Source organism: Rutidosis leptorrhynchoides, chromosome 3 (genome assembly GCF_046630445.1).
Source record: "Rutidosis leptorrhynchoides isolate AG116_Rl617_1_P2 chromosome 3, CSIRO_AGI_Rlap_v1, whole genome shotgun sequence".
In the NCBI taxonomy this organism is placed as follows: domain Eukaryota; kingdom Viridiplantae; phylum Streptophyta; class Magnoliopsida; order Asterales; family Asteraceae; genus Rutidosis; species Rutidosis leptorrhynchoides.
The window spans coordinates 590,213,688-590,236,363 of NC_092335.1; the positions used below are offsets into that span (position 1 = coordinate 590,213,688).

Sequence of the window (22,676 nt, forward strand, 5' to 3'; positions counted from 1 at the left end):
AGTGGAGCATAGTCCAGAACGTGATCCAGATGAGTATGTTTTACAGTTAGAAAGCCAGCTACATGAAACTTGAGAAAAAGTGAAGGAACTAGAGGCCCAAATCAGGCATTCAACTGTGGTGTCTGAAGAAACTGATCCACCGATACCCCCAGGGTTTACTGGTACTCAGTATACATCTGGCCCGTCGAGTAGTGCTTCCCAACCGCCTCAGTTTCAACCTCAAGTTCTACCTTAAATTCCATATCAAACTTCCCAACAATACCAGTACCCTCTTCAATATCAGTACGCGACAACGAATCCATTTCAAACTCCTATGTTTCAGCAAGTGGTGAAGGAGAAGAAGAAGTATACGTTCAAGCAGTTTATGGACTGCAAGCCCTCTGAGTATTCGGGTCATCGCGATCTAATTGTGACAATGAATTGGTTAAGGGAAGTGGAACGGGCATTAAAAGCATGTCAATGTGAACCAGAATTACGGGTAACTTATGCTAGCCGACTGTTAAAGAATCGAGCTACGGTTTGGTGGGATACAATTACTGTTTCGTTGTCTGAAGTGCAACTCAATCAGGTCACATGGGAACAATTTTCTGTAAAGGTCCAAGAGCAGTACTGCACCTCATTTGATATCAATCGATTGAAGCAAGAGTTCATGCAAATGACGATGACTGAAGAAATGACAGTCGATGAAGCGTTTGAGCAGTTTATGTACAAGTTAAGGTTTGTGCATCAATGGATACCTGACAAACAGTCCAGAGTGCAACGGTTTGTAGAAATTTTGCGACCTGAGTATCGCACGATTGCAAGACTTGCTACTACTTTTGTCACAAGCGCATATATTAGCAAAGGTAACTGAAAGTGACATTAAGGCGGCCAAAAGTGTGAAAACTGAAAGTGTGTCGCAAGTGAAACCAGCGGCAAGTCAGTCTAGCCAGCAATTAAAGAAATCAAGTCGGTTTAAGCCAAAAGGGCAATCTAGCCAGGGTGGATCAGTGTCAAGTGGTCAAAAGACATGGTGTAGAATGTGTAAGTCTTCACATAGTGGGCAGTGTTCAACATTAACGAAACGGTGTTTGCGTTGTGGTATAGTGGGACATGAGCCTCAGGATTGTTCATTTAAGAATAATGTGTGTTGGAACTGTCATAAAGAGGGTCACATATGTGACGCCCCGTACTAAATCATCATGTACGGACCATCAACAACAGGATCATTACAAGGTTAAGTACTATATGCGATTTCAAAAGAGTTTGCATTCATTAATAAAAGTGACGTCATAACAAACGTCAAATATTTTACAATCCAAAAGCATGCTTCGCTAAGTAGAAGCAATAAATAAGTGTACGTGACCCCAAAGGTCATTACATAACATAGTTTCAAAAGAAAATAAGTTTGAATGCAAGATAAGTAGTCATGCGATAACAACTCTAAGCAGCGGGTTCTACAGCACGACTAGTACACAGCGGAAGCAACCTCAAGCACCTGAGAAATACATGCTTAAAAATGTCAACACAAAGGTTGGTGAGCTATAGTTTAAGTATAACAGTAATGTAAGTAGGCCACGAGATTTCAGTGCTACAACGAGCGTTTCAAAGTATGTAAAAGTATATGCTTAACCGTGGGCACTTGGTAACTAAATTAACGTTTAAAATACCCCCTGAAAGTACACTTGGCGAGTGCGTATGTTTATGAAGTATTAAACACTCGTTGATGGCTAGCACGACTAGCCCGAGTGGGGATGTCAAACCCTATGGATCCATATCTAAGATTCGCGTTCACCGGTTCAAAAACCAATGATTAAACGTTACCGAGCTAAAGGGAATGTTTATGCCATTGTATAACCCACACATATATAAAGTTTAAGTACTCGTGCCTAGTATGTAAAACATAAAATCCTCATGTATTCTCAGTTCCCAAAATAAGTTAAAGTAAAAAGGGAATGCTATAACTCACAATGATATGTAGCGGTAAAGTAGTAGTCGGGAAAGGTGTGCAAGTAAGCGGTCCGAAGTCCTCAACCTAAGTAAAATAGTACTAAATCAGTAAATCATCTTAATAGGTTTAAAAGTATGTAATTAAGGTCTTAAGGGTCATCATCATTCATCATTAAACAAAAGGCGTAAAGTAGGTTTCGTTTATGAAAGTAGTTTAAAACAAAGTCTGACTTCAGTCAGTCACCATGGCCTCTACCCTTACTGAATTAAGGTGAGTCCAGTGGCCATGGCTCCGTCTATGAGTCCCTTAAGTGTGGTAAAAATTCCAGAAGCAAACTCATCTTCGTTTGACCGTGGCGACGGTCTAAGTGCGAGTAGGTCAGAAATTTCTGCACAACGTTAAAGGACATAGTGACGATCGGAGGGCCATAAATCCTAAACCATAACTCGGATGAAGACGAGTCTTATATGAAAAATTATCTACTCAAAAAGTTCTATCTAAAAATCAAGGTTAGAACATCCCAGGTCTACTGGTCTGTTCCAGAAGCATCAGGTCAGAAAGTTTTGGACAGAAACAGTAAGTTTAAAAGGGTTCCGGTGGTCTTGGTGCTTGATGTTCATCATGGTTCTCGTCCTTGATGCATATAGCTTCAAGTGTACAACTCATTGATGAATCTACATCATCTTAACCAAGTCTTGACCGTCATAACCCTAGTGGAAGTCTAAGACATGAAGCACAACTCACTTAAGAGTTGCATGTAGTTTGATGAACCAAAGTTACATCAAAGTCTTAGGTTTGACACTTACATGAACTATAAGACTAATAATAAGTTACAAACTTGAAAATGAACTTATGAAATCAAGAACTTAAAATGTAGAACATAGTTCTTAGTTAGATCTTGAAGATCCAAGACTCAAAAGTCTAGATCAAGCATAAGTATACAAAGTTATAATTAAAAAGTTTCCTTTATATGTTCTTGAACTTTAAAGTTAACCTTAAGTTCAAGATTAATGAGATCAAAGTTAACTTGTAACATTTGACCAACAAGAACATAAATCATGAAATTAAAGTGCAAGAATGAAGTAGTAAACTAAGTAAACAAGTAAATTATTCATGGTTGTTCATACTTTAAAGATTCAAACCAAAGTTTGATCTTTAGAAAGTAAACTTTAAAGTTACTTCATGAACTTCAAGTATGAATTTAATCAACACATGAACTTGCAATCTTTTAAGAAAGTATATGTAGAATCATAACTAGTAAGTTATGTTCTTGAGTGTTCTTGATAAATACAAGAAATAAGAAGAATCAAACTAGAAAGTTTATTCTTGTAACAAGTATGTAACAACAACAAGTAAGTAAACAACTATAACTAACAAGAAATCAAACAACAAAGATGATGATGATTTAAGGTGTATAAATTCAGTTTTGGTTAAAAAAAAAGAAGAGAAATTAAAGCTTGTTACTTACTACAACTAGAGAGAAAAGAGAAAAAACTTGGAAGTATTTTTGTGTGTGTGTTTGAGAGAGTAACAAGTGATGAAGTAGTAATGAAAGAAAAAGATTTTGAACCCTCTTGGCACCCTATAGATCACGACTGCAGCAGAAAAAAGGATGGAGGGAGAAGTTCAATGGTTACTTGGTTGAAAAACTTACAAAAGATGGATAAAGAATGGTTGTTTATGGGAAAGAACAAGCAACTAGATTCTTAATGAAATAACTAACTAGTTAATCCTCAAAGTGATACTTACATGTGTAACATGGGCTAGTTAGGTCCATTAATAATGTAGGGTGGGCTTCTAAAGTCCAAAGTCATAAGTCCATTACACTAACAAAGCCCAAGTTCAAATAATTAACAAATAAACCCAAATAAAGCCCAAGTAACTAACTAATCAACATAGTTAATTAAAATGATTAATAAAATTAATCATGAACGTAAATAATACTCTAAAAATATTATTCGTGAAGTTCCGGGTGTCACAAAGACGTTTCGGGCACTTAAAAGTCAAGTACGGGCAATCATGGTAACATGTAAATGTAATAACATACATTCGTTTAATCACACGTATTAATAATAATAATTATTAATAAATTAACGTTGGAAATTCTAGGGTCGTTACATTACCCACCTGTTAAAGAAAATTTCGTCCAGAAATTTAAGCTGAGGTAGATGGAGGAGTCGGGAAAAGGTGAGGATACTTCCGCATCATTTGATCCTCTCGCTCCCAAGTAAACTCAGGTCCTCGTTTGGCATTCCATCGCACTCGGACGATCGGAATCTTGTTGCGTTTCAAAGTTTTGATCTCACGATCCATAATCTCAACTGGTTCTTCCACAAAGTGAAGTTTGTCGTCAATCGTGAGTTCTTCCAGTGGTATTATAAGTTCTGGTGCAACAAGACACTTCTTCAAGTTTGACACATGGAAGGTAGGATGAACTGAGCTCAATTGCGCTGGTAGATCCAAACGATAAGCAACGGGTCCAACCCGTTCCAAGATTTCAAAAGGACCAATGTATCGTGGGTTCAACTTTCCACGTTTTCCAAAACGGATCACACCTTTCCAAGGTGCAACCTTTAACATTACATGATCACCAACGTTGAATTCAAAGTCTTTACGTTTAAGATCAGCATAACTCTTTTGACGATCGCGGGCAGTCTTAAGTCTCGCTTGTATCTGAGCAATCTTCTCCGTCGTTTCGTGGACTACCTCGGGTCCGGTGATTTGCTTTTCGCCTACTTCGGCCCAACAAATAGGAGATCGGCACTTACGGCCATACAATGCTTGAAAAGGTGCAGCATTTATGCTAGAGTGATAACTGTTGTTGTACGAGAATTCGGCGAGTGGCAAATGTCTTTCCCAGGCCTTTCCAAAATCAATGACACATGCACGCAGCATGTCCTCCAAGGTCTGAATCATTCATTCACTTTGCCCGTCAGTCTGGGGATGATAAGCAGTGCTCATGTCGAGACGAGTTCCCATGGCTTCTTGCAAAGAACGCCAAAATCTAGAAGCAAAAAGGGGATCGCGATCGGAGATGATCAATAAAGGTACACCATGACGAGATACAACCTCCTTGATGTAAAGTTGAGCAAGTCTCTCCATTGTATCCGTTTCCTTCATCGCTAGAAAGTGTGCAGATTTGGTGAGGTGGTCAACAATAACCCAAATGGTATCGTATCCGCCCACCGTCTTTGGTAGCTTGGTGATGAAATCCATTGTTATCCGTTCCCACTTCCATTGTGGGATTTCTGGTTGTTGAAGTAACCCAGAAGGTCTCTGATGCTCGGCTTTAACCTTCGAGCAAGTTAAACACTTACCAACATAAGTCGCAATGTCCTTCTTGAGATTCGGCCACCAATATTGTTCTTTAAGGTCGTGGTACATTTTACCGGCGCCGGGGTGAATCGAATATCTCGATTTGTGTGCTTCATCAAGTATAAGGTTCCGTAGATCTCCATAAAGAGGTACCCAAATTCTTCTGGCATAACATCGAAGTCCAGACTCCCTAACCTCGAATCGAGAGACAAGTATGTTCAAATGTTCATGAGATATGTTCTCCTCCTTGAGAGCCTCATCTTGGGCTACTCTGATCTGGCTGTTGAGGTTCGAATGGATGGTGATGTTCAGAGCCCTAACACGAAGAGGTGCCGTCCTCTCCTTTCGGCTTAAAGCGTCAGCTACAACATTGGCCTTGCCAGGGTGATAACGGAGTTCGCAATCATAGTCGTTGAGCGTCTCGATCCATCGACGCTGTCTCATATTCAGTTGCTTCTGATCAAAGATGTGCTGGAGACTCTTGTGATCGGTGAAAATAGTGCTCTTAGTTCCATACAAATAATGTCTCCACAATTTGAGCGTAAAGACAACGGATCCAAGTTCAAGATCGTGAGTAGTGTAGTTCCGCTCGTGAATCTTCAATTGGCGGGAGGCATAGGCAATAACCTTTTATCGTTGCATCAATACACAACCAAAACCACTCTTCGATGCATCACAATAAACAACGAAATCGTCACTGCCTTCGGGAAGTGATAGGATAGGTGCGGTGGTTAACTTATTCTTCAAAGTTTGAAATGCTGATTCGTGTGCGGGTTCTCAAATGAACTTCTTGCCCTTGTGAGTCAGCGCGGTCAAAGGACGAGCAATCAAAGAAAATCCTTCGATGAATCTTCGATAGTAACCGGCGAGACCTAGGAATTGGCGAATATGAGTCGGAGTAGTGGGGGTCTCCCACTTGCTGATAGCTTCAATCTTGGCGGGGTCAACTTTGATACCCTGGTCGCTCACAACATGACCCAGAAACTGGACTTCCTTCAACCAAAATTCACACATGGAGAATTTGGCGTAAAGTTGCTCTTGTCTTAAGAGTTCAAGCACTAATCGGAGGTGTTGCTCATATTCTTCTTCGCTCTTAGAGTAGATGAGGATATCATCTATGAAGACGATAACAAACTTGTCCAAGTAAGGCTTGCAGACACGATTCATGAGATCCATGAACACGGCAGGTGCATTTGTCAAACCGAATGGCATCACGAGGAACTCATAATGACCATAACGGGTTCTGAATGCAGTCTTCATCACGTCACTTTCCTTCACCCTCAACTGGTGATAGCCGGATCGCAAATCGATATTTGAGTAGACACTCGATCCTTGTAGTTGATCAAAAAGATCGTCCATTCGTGGAAGAGGATACCGATTCTTGATAGTCAATTTGTTGAGTTCACGGTAGTCGATACACATACGGAAAGATCCATCCTTCTTCTTTACAAACAACACAGGTGCGCCCCAAGGAGAGAAGCTTGGTTGAATAAATCCTCGATCAAGTAGTTCTTGTAGTTGACTCTGTAATTCTTGCATCTCGGAAGGTGCGAGTCTATAAGGTGCGCGAGCTACAGGTGCAGCTCCTGGCACTAAGTCAATCTGAAACTCTACTGCTCTCTGCGGCGGTAATCCAGGCAATTCCTCTGGGAAGACATCGGAAAATTCGTTCACAATTCGAACGTCGTTCACGCTCTTCACCTCAATTTCTACCGCTTTCACATGTGCTAGGACAGCAAAGCGTCCCTTCTTCATAATCTTTTGCGCTTTCACGCAACTAATGAGGTTCAACTTCGAGGTACATCTCTCTCCATAGATAACCAGTGGTTTACCATCTCCTTGTGGTATGCGAAGTGCTTTATCTCCACAGATAATATCGGCCTTTATCTTGCTCAACCAATCCATACCGACGATCACGTCAAAACTTCCCAGTTTGATAGGTATCAAGTCAATTTCGAAATCTGCACCAGCTATGTTGATAACAGCTCCACGACTAATATGGTCAACTTTTTCAAGTTTTCCATTTGCGACCTCGACAAGCATACTTTCTTTTAACGGGACTAATGACCAATTAATCTTATCACAAAAATGTCTACATACATAACTTCTACCGCACCAGTATCAAACAAGACAGAAGCTAAAAGATTGTTGATTGTGAATATACCTGTCACCAAGTCGGGGTTATCGCGTGCATCCCTTGCATTAACATTAAAAGCTCTACCTCGCGGTGGTCCTCCGTCTTTTTGCTTGTTTGGGCACGCATTTCTGAAATGGCCCGTCTGTCCACATTCGTAGCACTTCTTAGGTCCATTGGTGTTCGGCTTCCCATTCAAAGTGGTGACCTTGCAGTCTTTCTCGATATGCCCAGCCCGTTGGCACTTCTCGCAGACAACATTGCAATACCCAGTGTGGTGTTTGTAGCACCGTTTGCATTGTGGTAAGGTTCCTTTGTAGTTCGGGTTGGTGTTGGTGTTGTTGTTGGGATTAGGGTTTCCACCATTGTTGTGCCTCTTGGCGGGGGTTTGATCGTAGTTTCTCCCCCTGTTGTTGTTGTTGTGGTTGTGGGGGTTGTTGTCCCATTTCCTCTTTTCAGTACTACCGGCTTCAAACTTAGCCTTCTCCGGCTCGTCAAGGATGATTTGATTCAGGAGAGTATGCACCATGCGCATTGCTTCGGGGACATTCGGTGGCTTGGATGAGGTGACATTTCCCTTGATGGACTTAGGAAGTCCCGAGAAGTATTTCTCCATGCGCTTGAATTCGGGGGTGACCATGGTCGGACACATAAGAGCCAACTCCAAAAATCTACGATTGTAACTGTTAAGGTCGTTCCCTACGGCCTTCAATTGCATGAATTCAATTTCCATCTTTTAAATTTTGGTCCTCGGACAGTATTCCTCAATCATAGCACATTTAAACTCTTCTCAAGGCGTATCATACGCCTCATCAATTCCTTGCGCTTGGGCCATGGTATTCCACCATGTAAGCGCGTCATCAGACAGCGTGCAAGATGCAAATTTCGTTTTGTTAGCCTCCGAACAATTGCTAACTTTGAATACTGATTCAAGTTTCTCGAACCATCTGGTGAGACCAACTGGTCCCTCGGTGCCGCTGAAGTTATGCGGTTTGCAGCTCTGGAATTCCTTGTATGTATACCCATTTCGAACGGGTGGAATAACTGGTGGTGGTGGCGGTGGAGCTTCGAGATTTCTTTCTGCTAGGGCTGCAGCGACCCGTTCGTTGATCATGTCCTCAATCTGGGCGGCGGTAGGTGTGGATCTTCCGTTAGCCATGGTATTCTAAACAAAATTTTTGACTCAAGTCAAAATCCAGTATGCAAGTAGTAATAATACAGTATATAGTGACCAACATGGAATCAAAACATCACATGTTATTAAATAATGCATCTAGGTACAAATACCACAGAATCATCGTACAACAATGTAAATAGAACATCGTGCAAGAATTAAATAACACAAAGTTCCATTCATTAATAATAATAAGTTTCATACATCTGAATAAGTTCGTACAATACATATGAAATACATGAAACTATATCTAGATTACATCATGAAATCTAAATACAAGGTCCTACGGTGAAGGCGGGTGAACTGCTCCTCGAGCCAACTGCTCCTCGAGCTCAGTGACTCGAGCTCGGAGAGTCTCAATCTCCCTCATCAGTTCCTCGTTAGAGGGAGCTGGTGGGGCAGGCGATGCAGGTGGGGCGGGTGGTGCGGGTGGTGCTGATATAGATGGTCCGGCTCCGGATGTAGACGGTACGTCCCTAGATGTAAGTGGTCCGTATCTAAATCTAGGTGGTACGGTTCCAGGAATAGTCAATACGTAACGGGGAACCTTACGTATCTGTGGGTCGGCAGGGTATGGCACAACTCGTTTATGAGCAGTAACCCTACGATGATGGCCAAATGCGTCAGTAAAAGCACGACCTCCATTCACCCCTGGAATGACGATGCCGTCGAAACGGTACCGCTTCTTCGGCGGGGTGGAGGGTGCCTGAATAGGTCTATTAGCAGGATCCTCATCATCGCTGGAGTCGTCTGATGATGAAGAATCGGCGGATGATGAGTCATCCGAATCGTGTGGTGGTGACACTGGTGGCTGAGCTGGTAATCCGAAGCGTCCGAAGGCGGCCAACATCTGTCTGTGTCTGCCTAGCAGAATCACGACTAAACGTCCGTCGGGAGTGCGTCGGCAAGGCGTGCGCATGTGGTTACGAAACGGCCCTTCCCCGAACTCCGCGGGGATCTCAATACCACCAATGCGGGGCTGTGACCTCGAGGGTCCGGGAGCAGACACTGGGGCAGGTGCACTAGTACCAGCTCCGGAAGTAGAAGCGTCGGGATCACTAGTGGGTTTCGGGGCTGGTGTATCGGCAGTAGCAGCAGCAGGTGTAGCAGTAGGTAGGGCGACGGGGTCTGAGTCTGTACTGCCCGAAATACCAGCAGGTGGAACATCCGACATCTGAACAAGGAAAAATAAATTTTCCATGTCAGTATGTCATAAAGCAAGCAATTAATAGGCCAACAGTTTAAATCATGTATAACAGTAACTAGCATGGCAATAACAGCAATTCGTATGAAAGTAGCATGCAATCAAAAGCAAGTAGCATCATGCAGTAGTGATATCATGTAGTAGCATACGGCATATAGCAGAAAAAGTAAGCATTAGCATGTAGTAAGCTCAGCGGAAACAAGTAAACTAGCAAGTTGTAGATTAGTCCTATTAGTGAATCCTACTCGGGTCGGTCTTAGACTCACTAATGCAACCTAATTCCCTACAACCAATGCTCTGATACCAAATGTGGCGCCCCGTACTAAATCATCATGTACGGACCATCAACAACAGGATCATTACAAGGTTAAGTACTATATGCGATTTCAAAAGAGTTTGCATTCATTAATAAAAGTGACGTCATAACAAACGTCAAATGTTTTACAATCCAAAAGCATGCTTCGCTAAGTAGAAGCAATAAATAAGTGTACGTGACCCCAAAGGTCGTTACATAACATAGTTTCAAAAGAAAATAAGTTTGAATGCAAGATAAGTAGTCATGCGATAACAACTCTAAGCAGCGGGTTCTACAGCACGACTAGTACACAGCGGAAGCAACCTCAAGCACCTGAGAAATACATGCTTAAAAATGTCAACACAAAGGTTGGTGAGCTATAGTTTAAGTATAACAGTAATGTAAGTAGGCCACGAGATTTCAGTGCTACAACGAGGGTTTCAAAGTATGTAAAAATATATGCTTAACCGTGGGCACTTGGTAACTAACTTAACGTTTAAAATACCCCATGAAAGTACATTTGGCGAGTGCATATGTTTACGAAGTATTAAAAACTCGTTGACCGAGTGGGGATGTCAAACCCTATAGATCCATATCTAAGATTCGCGTTCACCGGTTCAAAAACTAATGATTAAACGTTACCGAGCTAAAGGGAATGTTTATGCCGTTGTATAACCCACACATATATAAAGTTTAAGTACTCGTGCCTAGTATGTAAAACATAAAATCCGCATGTATTCTCAGTTCCCAAAATAAGTTAAAGTAAAAAGGGAATGCTATAACTCACAATGATATGTAGCGGTAAAGTAGTAGTCGGGAAAGGTGTGCAAGTAAGCGGTCCGAAGTCCTCAACCTAAGTCAAATAGTACTAAGTCAGTAAATCATCTTAATAGGTTTAAAAGTGTGTAATTAAGGTCTTAAGGGTCATCATCATTCATCATTAAACAAAAGGCGTAAAGTAGGTTTCGTTTATGAAAGTAGTTTAAAACAAAGTCTGACTTCAGTCAGTCACCACGGCCTCTACCCTTACTGAATTAAGGTGAGGCCAGTGGACATGGATCCGTCTATGAGTCCCTTAAGTGTGGTAAAAATTCCAGAAGCAAACTCGTGTTCGTTTGACCGTGGCGACGGTCTAAGTGCGAGTAGGTCAGAAATTTCTGCACAACGTTAAAGGACATAGTGACGATCGGAGGGCCATAAATCCTAAACCGTAACTCGGATGAAGACGAGTCTTATATGAAAAATTATCTACTCAAAAAGTTCTATCTAAAAATCAAGGTTAGAACAGCCCAGGTCTAGTGGTCTGTTCCAGAAGCATCAGGTCAGAAAGTTTTGGACAGAAACAGTAAGTTTAAAAGGGTTCCGGTGGTCTTGGTGCTTGATGTTCATCATGGTTCTCATCCTTGATGCATATAGCTTTAAGTGTACAACTCATTGATGTATCTACATCATCTTAACCAAGTCTTAACCGTCATAACCCTAGTGCAAGTCTAAGACATGAAGCACAACTCACTTAAGAGTTGCATGTAGTTTGATGAACCAAAGTTACATCAAAGTCTTAGGTTTGACACTTACATGAACTATAAGACTAATAATAAGTTACAAACTTGAAAATGAACTTATGAAATCAAGATCTTAAAATGTAGAACATAGTTCTTAGTTAGATCTTGAAGATCCAAGACTCAAAAGTCTAGATCAAGCATAAGTATACAAAGTTATAATTAAAAAGTTTCCTTTATATGTTCTTGAACTTTAAAGTTAACCTTAAGTTCAAGATTAATGAGATCAAAGTTAACTTGTAACATTTGACTAACAAGAACATAAATCATGAAATTAAAGTGCAAGAATGAAGTAGTAAACTAAGTAAACAAGTAAATTATTCATGGTTGTTCATACTTTAAAGATTCAAACCAAAGTTTGATCTTTAGAAAGTAAACTTTAAAGTTACTTCATGAACTTCAAGTATGAATTTAATCAACACATGAACATGCAATCTTTTAAGAAAGTATATGTAGAATCATAACTAGTAAGTTATGTTCTTGAGTGTTCTTGATAAATACAAGAAATAAGAAGAATCAAACTAGAAAGTTTATTCTTGTAACAAGTATGTAACAACAACAAGTAAGTAAACAACTATAACTAACAAGAAATCAAACAACAAAGATGATGATGATTTAAGGTGTATAAATTCAGTTTTGGTTAAAGAAAAAGAAGAGAAATTAAAGCTTGTTACTTACTACAACTAGAGAGAAAAGAGAGAAAACTTGGAAGTATTTTTGTGTGTGTGTTTGAGAGAGTAACAAGTGATGAAGTAGTAATGAAAGAAAAAGATTTTGAACCCTCTTGGCACCCTATAGATCACGACTGCAGCAGAAAAAAGGATGGAGGGAGAAGTTCAATGGTTACTTGGTTGAAAAACTTACAAAAGATGGATAAAGAATGGTTGTTTATGGGAAAGAACAAGCAACTAGATTCTTAATGAAATAACTAACTAGTTAATCCTCAAAGTGATACTTACATGTGTAACATGGGCTAGTTAGGTCCATTAATAATGTAGGGTGGGCTTCTAAAGTCCAAAGTCATAAGTCCATTACACTAACAAAGCCCAAGTTCAAATAATTAACAAATAAACCCAAATAAAGCCCAAGTAACTAACTAATCAACATAGTTAATTAAAATGATTAATAAAATTAATCATGAACGTAAATAATACTCTAAAAATATTATTCGTGAAGTTCCGGGTGTCACAAAGACGTTTCGGGCACTTAAAAGTCAAGTACGGGCAATCATGGTAACATGTAAATGTAATAACATACATTCGTTTAATCACACGTATTAATAATAATAATTATTAATAAATTAACGTTGGAAATTCCAGGGTCGTTACAACATATCTGCAGAGTGTCCAGCTGCAAGAAAGAGTTATTCCGGGGTGGGGTCCGGGTCAGGGGTACGTGCTGTGTCAGCTGGGGGATCATCTGCTTCCTTTGTGGGATAGAAACTTAAGAATCCTCCACAACCTGAAGCTAGAGCCTTTCAGATGTCAGTAGACGCTGCCACTGCTACTGACGATGCAATCACCGGTATGTTCTTAGTAAATTCTTTGCCGGCTCGTGTACTATTTGACTGTGGAGCAAATTGCTCGTTTGTGTCAACTACATTTTGTGCTAAGTTAAATGTGTCTGTTAGTGTAATAAATGAACCCTTAAGTGTCGAAGTGGGTGACGGTAGGACAGTTCCAGTCACAAAGTTAGTGTCTGGAATTACTATTGACATAGAGGGTAGTCTTTTCCCTGTGACTTGTTTAGTGATGCCTATACCAAGCTTTGATGTAGTTTTAGGCATGAATTGGCTTAGTGACCATAAGGCTAGTATTAAGTGCGATAGGAAAGTTATTTCTTTTCCGGTGGATGGTGGAAAACGGGTAGTGGCTCGTGGTGATCGCGGTGGGTTCCGTTGTCCATTATTGTCGATGATGAAAGCTCGAAAATCATTGTCCAAGGGATGTGATTCTTTCTTAGCTTATGTGATTGATGTAAATAAGGAAAAGAAAGTAGCGTCCGATATTTCTGTGGTGTCTGAATATCCAGAGGTATTCCCAGATGAATTGCCAAGCTTACCGCCGATCAGGGAAGTTGAATATAAGATCGAGTTAGTGCTAGGGGCTACACTGATTGCCAAAGCTCCGTATAGATTAGCTCCTTCAGAAATTCGAGAAATGATGTCCCAAATTCAAGAATTGTTGAACCGCGGGTTCATTCGCCCCAGTTCTTCGCCGTGGGGTGCACCAGTATTATTCGTGAAAAAGAAAGATGGTACGCCCCAAATGTGTATAGATTATCGTGAATTAAATAAAAGAACAGTAAAGAATAAGTATCTGATTCCTAGAATAGATGACTTATTTGATCAGCTTCAAGGAGCTTCGTTCTTTTCAATTATAGATTTACGTTCGGGATATCACCAGGTTCGTGTTGCTGAATATGACATTCCTAAGACCACATTTCGTACTCTTTATCATCATTATGAGTTCTTAGTGATGCCGTTTGGGTTAACCAATGATCCAGCAATTTTCATGGATCTCATGAATAGAGTGTGTAAGCCGTTTTTGGAAAAGTTTGTTATCGTGTTCATTGATGACATGTTAGTGTACTCCAAAACCGAATCCGAGCATGCTGAGCATTTAAGACAAGTGTTGAAACTCTTGAAACGTGAACAACTATATGCAAAATTTTCCAAGTGTGAGTTCTGGTTACGTGAAGTTCAATTTTTGGGTCATATTATCTGTGCGGAAGGTATAAAAGTGGATCCATCTAAAATTGAAGCTGTGATGAATTGGAATTCACCAAAGAATCCGACAGAAATCAAGAATTTTCTAGGATTGGCCGGTTACTACCGACGGTTTATTAAAGATTTTTTAAAGATTGCAAGTTCTTTGACGAAGTTAACTAGAAATAATGTGTCTTTTCAGTGGGGTAATGAACAGGAAACTGCGTTTCAGACCTTGAAAAGTTTATTGTGTCAAGCACCAGTGTTAACTTTACCCGAGGGATTCGACGACTTCGTTGTGTACTGCGATGCATCCTTATCCGGTTTGGGTTGTGTATTAATGCAAAGAGATCGTGTAATTGCGTATGCGTCTCGACAGTTAAAACTAAGTGAGAAGAATTATCCAGCACATGACCTAGAAATGGCTGCAGCAGTGTTTGCGTTAAAGTTGTGGAGGCATTATCTTTATGGTACGCATTGTGTTATCTGCACCGATCATAAAAGATTACAGTACATCTTTTCGCAGAAAGAGATGAATATGCGTCAGAGACAATGGCAGGAACTAATTAAGGATTATGACTGTGAAATCAGATATCATCCTGGCAAGGCAAATGTTGTGGCTGATGCGTTAAGTCGTAAGAAATCCGCTGACAGTGTAAAGTTTATGCGAATTGAGATTGTGTCTGATTTAGTGGATCAACTAAAGAAAACTCAACTCGAAGCATTACGAGATGAACATTTGAAATCTGAGTTAATGGTGAAAAGAAAAGAAGAATTGATGAATGATTCTCGAGGATTAAAGACTTATCGTGAACGAGTTTGGGTGCCATTGCTTGGTGGATTACGAGATTTAATCTTAAATGAAGCGCATAAATCGAGATTATCTGTGCATCCCGGTATCACGAAAATGTACCATGATCTGAAAGTGTTATATTGGTGGCCAACTATGAAAGCAGATGTCGCGCAATACGTTAGAAAGTGTCATATTTGCGCCCAAGTGAAAGCAAAACACCAGAAACCGTATGGGTCCTTGTGTCAATTAGAGATTCCAGTGTGGAAATGGGAACATATCACCATGGCTTTTGTGACAAAGCTACCCATAACCCAGAAAGGAAATGACATGATTTGGGTAATAGTGGACCGTTTAACCAAAAGTGCGCATTTTCTAGCTACCAGTGAAACAGCGTCGTTGACCAAATTAGCTCAGTTGTACCTAAATGAAATAGTATCACGACATGGGATACCATTGTCTATTGTGTCAGATAGAGATTCGAGATTTGTGTTCAGTTTCTGGAATAGTCTACAAGAGAATTTGGGTACTCGTGTCAACCTTAGTACAGCTTATCATCCTCCGACTGACGGTCAAAGTGAACGAACTATTCAGACTTTAGAGGATATGTTAAGGGCTTGTGTGTTAGAGTATGGTGGATCGTGGGATTATCATCTACCATTGATCGAATTTGCTTACAACAATTCCTATCATTCAAGTATTGGCATGCCGCCTTATGAAATGTTGTATGGTAGAAAGTGTCGAACTCCATCGTGTTGGTTAGAGGAGGTGAGAAACAGTTTGCGGGTCCAGAAATTGTGCAACAGACTGCGAAAAAAGTGGCTATCGCACGTGAAAAGCTGAAAGCTGCTAGAGGTCGACAAAAGATGTATGCAGATCCTCGTCGACGACCAATGATGTTTACCGTGGGTGAACGTGTATATTTAAAAGTGTCACCATGGAAGGGTGTAATTCGGTTCGGCAAACGAGGAAAATTAGCTCCAAGGTACATTGGTCCTTTTAGAATTCGTCAAGTTCTAAACGATCAAACCGTAGTGTTAGATCTTCCTCCAGAGTTAGCTGGTATTCATGACACGTTCAACATCTGCTATATTCGTAAATGTAAAGTGGACGATGAAAATCAAATTCTTCCGCTCCAAGATCTGAAAGTAGATTCAAGTAAGAAATTGGTGGAAGAACCAGTGAGGATCGTCGACAGAAAAGTGACTAAGTTACGTAAAAAGCAGATTCCCATGGTGCATGTGGAATGGAAGCATAGTTTAGGCACCAATCTGACATGGGAGACCGAGGAGTTGATGACCTCTAAATACCCTCATCTTTTTAAGCGTGACCAGATTCCGAGGACGGAATCTTCTTAAGGGGGGTAGATTTGTGACAGCCTAGTTATGGGCCTAGAAGAATTAGGTATATTGTGTTATTTTATTATTATAATTTAAATATGATATTTAAATTATGAGTAATTTATATGATTTAGTTATAAGGAGTGAAATAATAACTTATGTGTTGATAATTTATTATGTGACTAAATTAATGTGCACGTGACGATGGTCACAGAAAATATCTGTTTGAGTAATTTAGACCTCGCTAGGACTACTTAGCGAGGTACGTTGTGTTTTAGATAACAAATAAAAATATCTATGTATTTAATATAATAAAGTTGAGGTGGTGGGTTAGGTGGATGGATATGTGTTATCCCTAGTCACTTAACTTTATTTGTGTCAAATCTCAATCTATTAATAATAGCAATCATACACATAGTCTAACATCACAACATTAGTTATATTATACTTTTTAATTATTTGATTGTAAACAATAAGAGGTGATGGCTTTTGATCTATATCCCACGCATACAAACACACTTCTTTAATCATATTAGTATTTTGAGTTCCTTGAATTAATAAGCTTTTTGGGTATGTATTGTGCTCGTGATCCAGGAACAACAAAACAAGGTAAATGAGTTTTTAATTCTATTAATCGATTTAAAGGTTTTTGTAGGTTGATTGCAAATATAAATTAAAATATTAACTCTAGCCTAACCCTTTGTTTATGATTATTAAAACTTATCTAATTGAATTCATGAAGTGCTAGTATCTCGATTCATGAGCTGAAACATGATAGATATTACATAATTTCATCTTAATGATTAAATGGGTTTTATATGTTTACTTGAAAAGATATATATATATATATATATATATATATATATATATATATATATATATATATATATATATATATATATATATATATATATATATATATATATATATATGATTCGTATTAATTTGTAACTTATAGTTTCTTATAGTTATAAAAGAAATTATATATGAATATATAAGTACTAAATTCAAGTTTGGTTTTAGTAGTTCTTGTATTCATAACTAAAGCGAAGGAAATTATTATGTAAAGTATATTGATTAATATTTATGTTTTTGTAAATTTGTACAAATTAGAGTAATGATCAGAGCTTGCCATAGGTTGTTTACATGTTGAAATTAATTATTAGTAGTTTATGATATTATTGATTGGAAACATGTTTTGACTTGAAGGCATATTGTTCTCAGGTGACAAAGGGAACGTGAAGACTCGGTAATATTAGATCTCTGAGTTTTGCTGGTTATCGGTGAGTGGGATTATCTTTATGGATGTGATTATATAGTGACAAGTATAGTGATCCGTGCCATGCTTATAATTAGACTGTGTAATAAGTCTGTGACCAATATTGTGACTATTTATGATTATGTGCGCACCAGTGAACGTCGAGGTGTTTTGTGCGACGTAAGAGGTCAATGCTATTTAGCTTATGTATTTAGGGTAATAGTATTGGGTCCAAGTGTTACTGATCAGTGGTATAGTGTGAATGACTAGTGCGTCACGTCTGGAAGACTATACCAGTGACTCAGTAATGTGGACTATCGGTATATTCCAGCTTGATCAGCTATGGGTTGCCGGTCCTCTTGTGTATGGATTTAAGTGATTAGTACCAGTGCCTTTAAGCTGTGCTTGATGCTTATAGTGATGTCCACCTAGATATTGTCATTCACTTAGCGTTATGCTAATTCCCCCACAGTGTTTTACCCTGCAGATATAGATTAGCAGCTTTTGGTGGATTTTGCAAGGCAAGTGTAGATGTTTGACACAGTGTATAACTCTGATGTTTTGTAATAAACAATATGGTCAAACGGTTTGTATTAATAACGTAACACCAGTGATTTTGTGTAATATGACTTTATGTGTGATTAATATTTGTATATAACTTCCGCCGTGTATTAAAAAAAATAAGGGTGTTAAAACTATAGCTTCATGTTTCATCACCAAATCATCATGATCATCATCACCACCATGCGCTGCTAGTCTCCTTTGCTTTATTCCTTCCATGAACTTTTAATGCATGTATTGTTCTTCATGTTTTTGTGTGGTTTATACTATTGTAAGACTTAAGTCGTTTAGATTATGATTTTATGAACTCGTTGAATATTGATTGATGCAAGTTTACGATTATTGATTATTATAAGTTGAAGTATTGTGATTTCACATTGTGTACTTGATCCAACTTAGTGTTAATTAGTCTAGGGAAAGAGACAAAGTGTTTAGATCACATAGTTCAAGCCTAAGATAATTGTAATTAACAAACTCAAGAATTCATGTCTATGAGATTTAATCAATATTTGACACACAAACTTGTTGAATGAATGCATGCTTAATAGGGATTGTGAATGGATAAAGGCTTTTAATCCAACTGTTTACAACTTCTTGAATTAGTTTATTGTTTATGCTTTTTGTCTTCAATCATTTAAAGTTACGTGCTTAGTAATCGCTAAAATAGTCACTACACTAGTTAATCTTAGTTAATCATCAAACAACCAACTCCTAAAAATTGCTTGCATTTGACCACGACTTCCCGAGGAACGAATCCTATTTGCCCTATCTAAGTTAGTGTAATTAGATCATTTTTGGTTGGCCCTTCGACACCGATCAGTTGTGTTATATAACACTCGATGAAAGATATATCAATGAAAATACCTTTAAAAACAATCCATTCCCATATATTTCATCAAATATTATATAACACAAACTAATATATTTGAAGTCAAAGTTAAAGAACAAAAACTAGAAAAAGTCAAAAAGGATGGGAAGGAGAGAGTAACATTTAACTAACTTATGAGTTGTATTATGTTTTTGTGTGAATGGTACGTTTTTATCATAATTATGAATGATAATTGTTTTTCTAATGAATGATAACTATTCTGTAAATGATATCAATTCATTTTTTGATAATTGTTTTCTTATAGATGATTACTGTTTTTATCGTAGTTAATTCTTTATTTATAATTATGATTAAAGTAATAAATATTAATCAGAATGTTATTATTATTCTGATAAATATTATAATTTTCTGACGAATGTTATCATTTTTATGATTAATGTTACAATTATATATTTTCTTTCTCAGGTTTTTCTAATTTTTATACGATTCTTTTGAATTCTGGTTCGAATCAACATTCATTTGTGCTTTGTTTAGTTTTTCATCCATTACGATTCATCAGAATAATAATAACATTCGATCAATGTTACCATTACTTTTTCTAAAATCATTTTGAATAGAGAAGACAAAAATTTCTGTTTTTGATTCCACTACCAAGTATTAAAAGCGACCAACTCCCCAAAGAGTTGATGTATCAGAAAATCACTACCCCAAAATTACCACCAAAAATCACTACCCACAATTCAGCACCATTAAAAACTTCATTACCTTCAACGATACGAAAACTTAGAAATTCAAATAGACAGATAGACTGAATTTATCTCAAAACATTTGTCAAAAAAATTTCGAAAACACCAGAATGTTTATGATTGGTTATAAAAACCTATTTAAGTGAAAGCCGTCATACTCCCTCTGGGCACACAAAAATAGACGAAAGTTATAAAGAAGGAATATGCCAAAATAAATCTAATGACGTTAATGTTCTAAGAAATTTTTTAATTGTAAATTGACCGTCATAACCCTCTACCCCTTTTATAATTTAATGCCCCATATTTGGTTCCCTAGCTTTTCTGAATCGCACTTATATAAGGGGAATATCAAGAGGAATATGAATTTTATGCAAAAAGGGGGAAGTAAATTTTTATTTTTATTTATTCATTTTAAAAAAAAAAATGTTATGAACGTCAAAAGTCATCATGAATAACATTCATCGTGATGAATGTTATTTTTCGAGTATTTTCTGGTTAAAATAATAACATTAATCACAAAGTGTCTTTTTTAAATATTCACATTTTCACCTGATCTTAATTTTTGTAAAAAAATTAAAAATAAAATAATAATTTAATTCCCCACTTTCATCTTAAAATATATATTTGTCTCTTGGTTAAAACAATATATATATTACTAAAAGAAAAATGATAGACCTTTACTTGTACGTCTAGTTTTATGATCTGTGAAAACATGAATTTGCTAAATAATTCAAATTTACAATTTCGAGTTATAAATTGAATGTATTAATTTGTATTATTACAATTATTTTAAAGTTGTTATTGAAATGTCATTGAAATTGGCCTGATGAATAACAAATTCACATTCCTATCCTGAATGCTCATTTACAATAATGGAAGCAAAGTTGTTTTCGGATTGCTAATAATGGAAGCAAAGTTGTTTATTCTACCGGACAAGTTTAGATTTGATGGATATAAGAACAATTAGGCCTATGTTAATTGGCATCATGTTATTTAGTTTCGTGAAGTCAATCCTAAAAATATTTTTATCCTCTGGCTTGTAAATCCGGACAAAGTTGCTAATCAAGACATGTTTTTTTTAACGTCGATATCGACATCGAATACTCTCATTTGTCACTCACACACGCGTTAAGAGGAAACTCAATTCGCGACGATGTTGGTAGTACCATCGAAGGTTGGGAAAACCCCTCCGGAGACCTTCCCAAATCGCATTGATCTTGGCGATACCATCAAAGGTTGAAACCTCCATGTTTTGAGTGAGAATCGAACCTAGTTTGACAGTACCAAAGTTGGATCCCTTCCCCATACTAATCAAAGCCAAGCTTTGAGCTTTGGTGGTGCTACTCAAGACATGTTACAAAAATGATATCCAAATTAGTCATATAAGCGTGTTCTATGTGATCGTTGTGTTGACTAAATTAGCCATCAATATTTTCAATGTGAGTATGCTAATAAGGTGTGGGCTGATATGAAGTCATAAATGTTTAGAGGTCTGACTAATAATTTACAAAATGTTAAAAATGGTGCAAGAAATAAATTGACGCCTTTTCAATAATAGGTAGAAGACTATTGAGGAATTGAGTAAATATATTAGGATTTTATTCAAGTCAAACTGTTGACTTTTATTAAGGATCGTGAGATATGAGGTTTGGAATGGCGTAACATGAAATTGTATGGCGTTTTCTTCTGGTCATGGCGTGCCATGTAGGATGAGGCAGTCTAGATTAGTTGTTGGTATTGTTCGTTTGTGATTTGCAGAGGCGGAACTAGAATTTAACGATAGGGGAGGCTTACACGAAAATTAAAAGAGGCAAACCAAATAAAACTAAATGAGGTCAACTTCATACGAATAACCCATTTTATTTGTTTAATAATGTTTATTTGTCTAATACATACATACATAACTACTCTACGAAACTTTAGTAACTATTAAACAAAAAAAATGCTACTATAAAATTTAGAGTATGAAACTTAATATGACCTATCTAAATAATTGATATGTAAACTTAACGACGTGTTTCAGTTAATATTACTATTCAGGTTTAGAAGATAGGTGACCCAAACAATTGAGATATACGAATAATTTAGGGAGGCTAAGTTAAATTAATTAAATATGGATTATTAATATTTTATTGAAATATGTTCTATTGGGGGAGGCTGAGCACCCCTTTATCCCTCCCTTGTCTCCGCTACTGGTGATTTGGGTAAGTGTTCCAGTTTTGATATGTCCTGCTTATTGTTTGTATGTTGGTGGTCAAGTCTATTTAATCCAGTTTATATGATCTATATAAACTACAACCAAATTGCATATGATACCAAATTTTAGAGTGTTCAAATGTGTAATTATCCAAATGTGCAATTGCACATGATCTAATATTCAAAGGGTCCAAAAATAGTTGCACAACGCTCAACATTCAAAGGGCCCAATAATATTAATCCAACAATCTATATGAACCATTGATCAAAATGTTCATTTTACCAAGTAATTATAACGGTTCGACCTAAAAAAATAACTAAATCTTCTCTTTTTTCTTTTCTATTCTTTCCAAAATTAAACTTGGGAACAAAGTGTTATACTATAGGTTTAACTCACTTTTTGTTAATTTATGTTTGGACAATAGTAAATGTAAAACTCAGACTACATTTAAGCTTATCATATTTAAATTCATTAATTCATCCGAATTTATTATAAGGTATAAATATTCATTTGTAATACTGATTTTCCGTATTTAAATTTCGTATGTGTATTTATTCATGACAATTATGACTTATAAATATATAATTAAGATATTTATGGTATGATTAAACATAGCTTTTAGAATTACATTATCATT

At 37.5% G+C, this 22,676-nt stretch overlaps 1 protein-coding gene across 1 annotated transcript; it reads left to right on the forward strand.

The window, feature by feature from the left end:
• The first annotated feature begins 313 nt into the window (after positions 1–313).
• On the forward strand, positions 314–16,677 carry LOC139902169 (uncharacterized). Its single transcript, XM_071884821.1, has 9 exons — positions 314–754; positions 846–1,124; positions 12,931–13,002; positions 13,051–13,834; positions 13,994–14,142; positions 14,521–14,788; positions 15,011–15,642; positions 15,843–16,343; positions 16,663–16,677. The coding sequence occupies exons 1-9, from the start codon at positions 314–316 to the stop codon at positions 16,675–16,677; spliced, it is 3,141 nt and encodes a 1,046-aa protein (XP_071740922.1).
• The last annotated feature ends 5,999 nt before the right edge of the window (positions 16,678–22,676 follow it).

Bases quoted from the DNA above. Each gene is read 5' to 3' on its own strand.
- LOC139902169 (XM_071884821.1), top strand. From the start codon at position 314: ATGTTTCAGCAAGTGGTGAAGGAGAAGAAGAAGTATACGTTCAAGCAG. The intron at 14,143-14,520 runs GTGTGTAAGCCG...GTGTCTTTTCAG, and splicing joins TCATGGATCTCATGAATAGA to TGGGGTAATGAACAGGAAAC. The intron at 14,789-15,010 runs GTACGCATTGTG...TGTCTGATTTAG, and splicing joins GTGGAGGCATTATCTTTATG to TGGATCAACTAAAGAAAACT.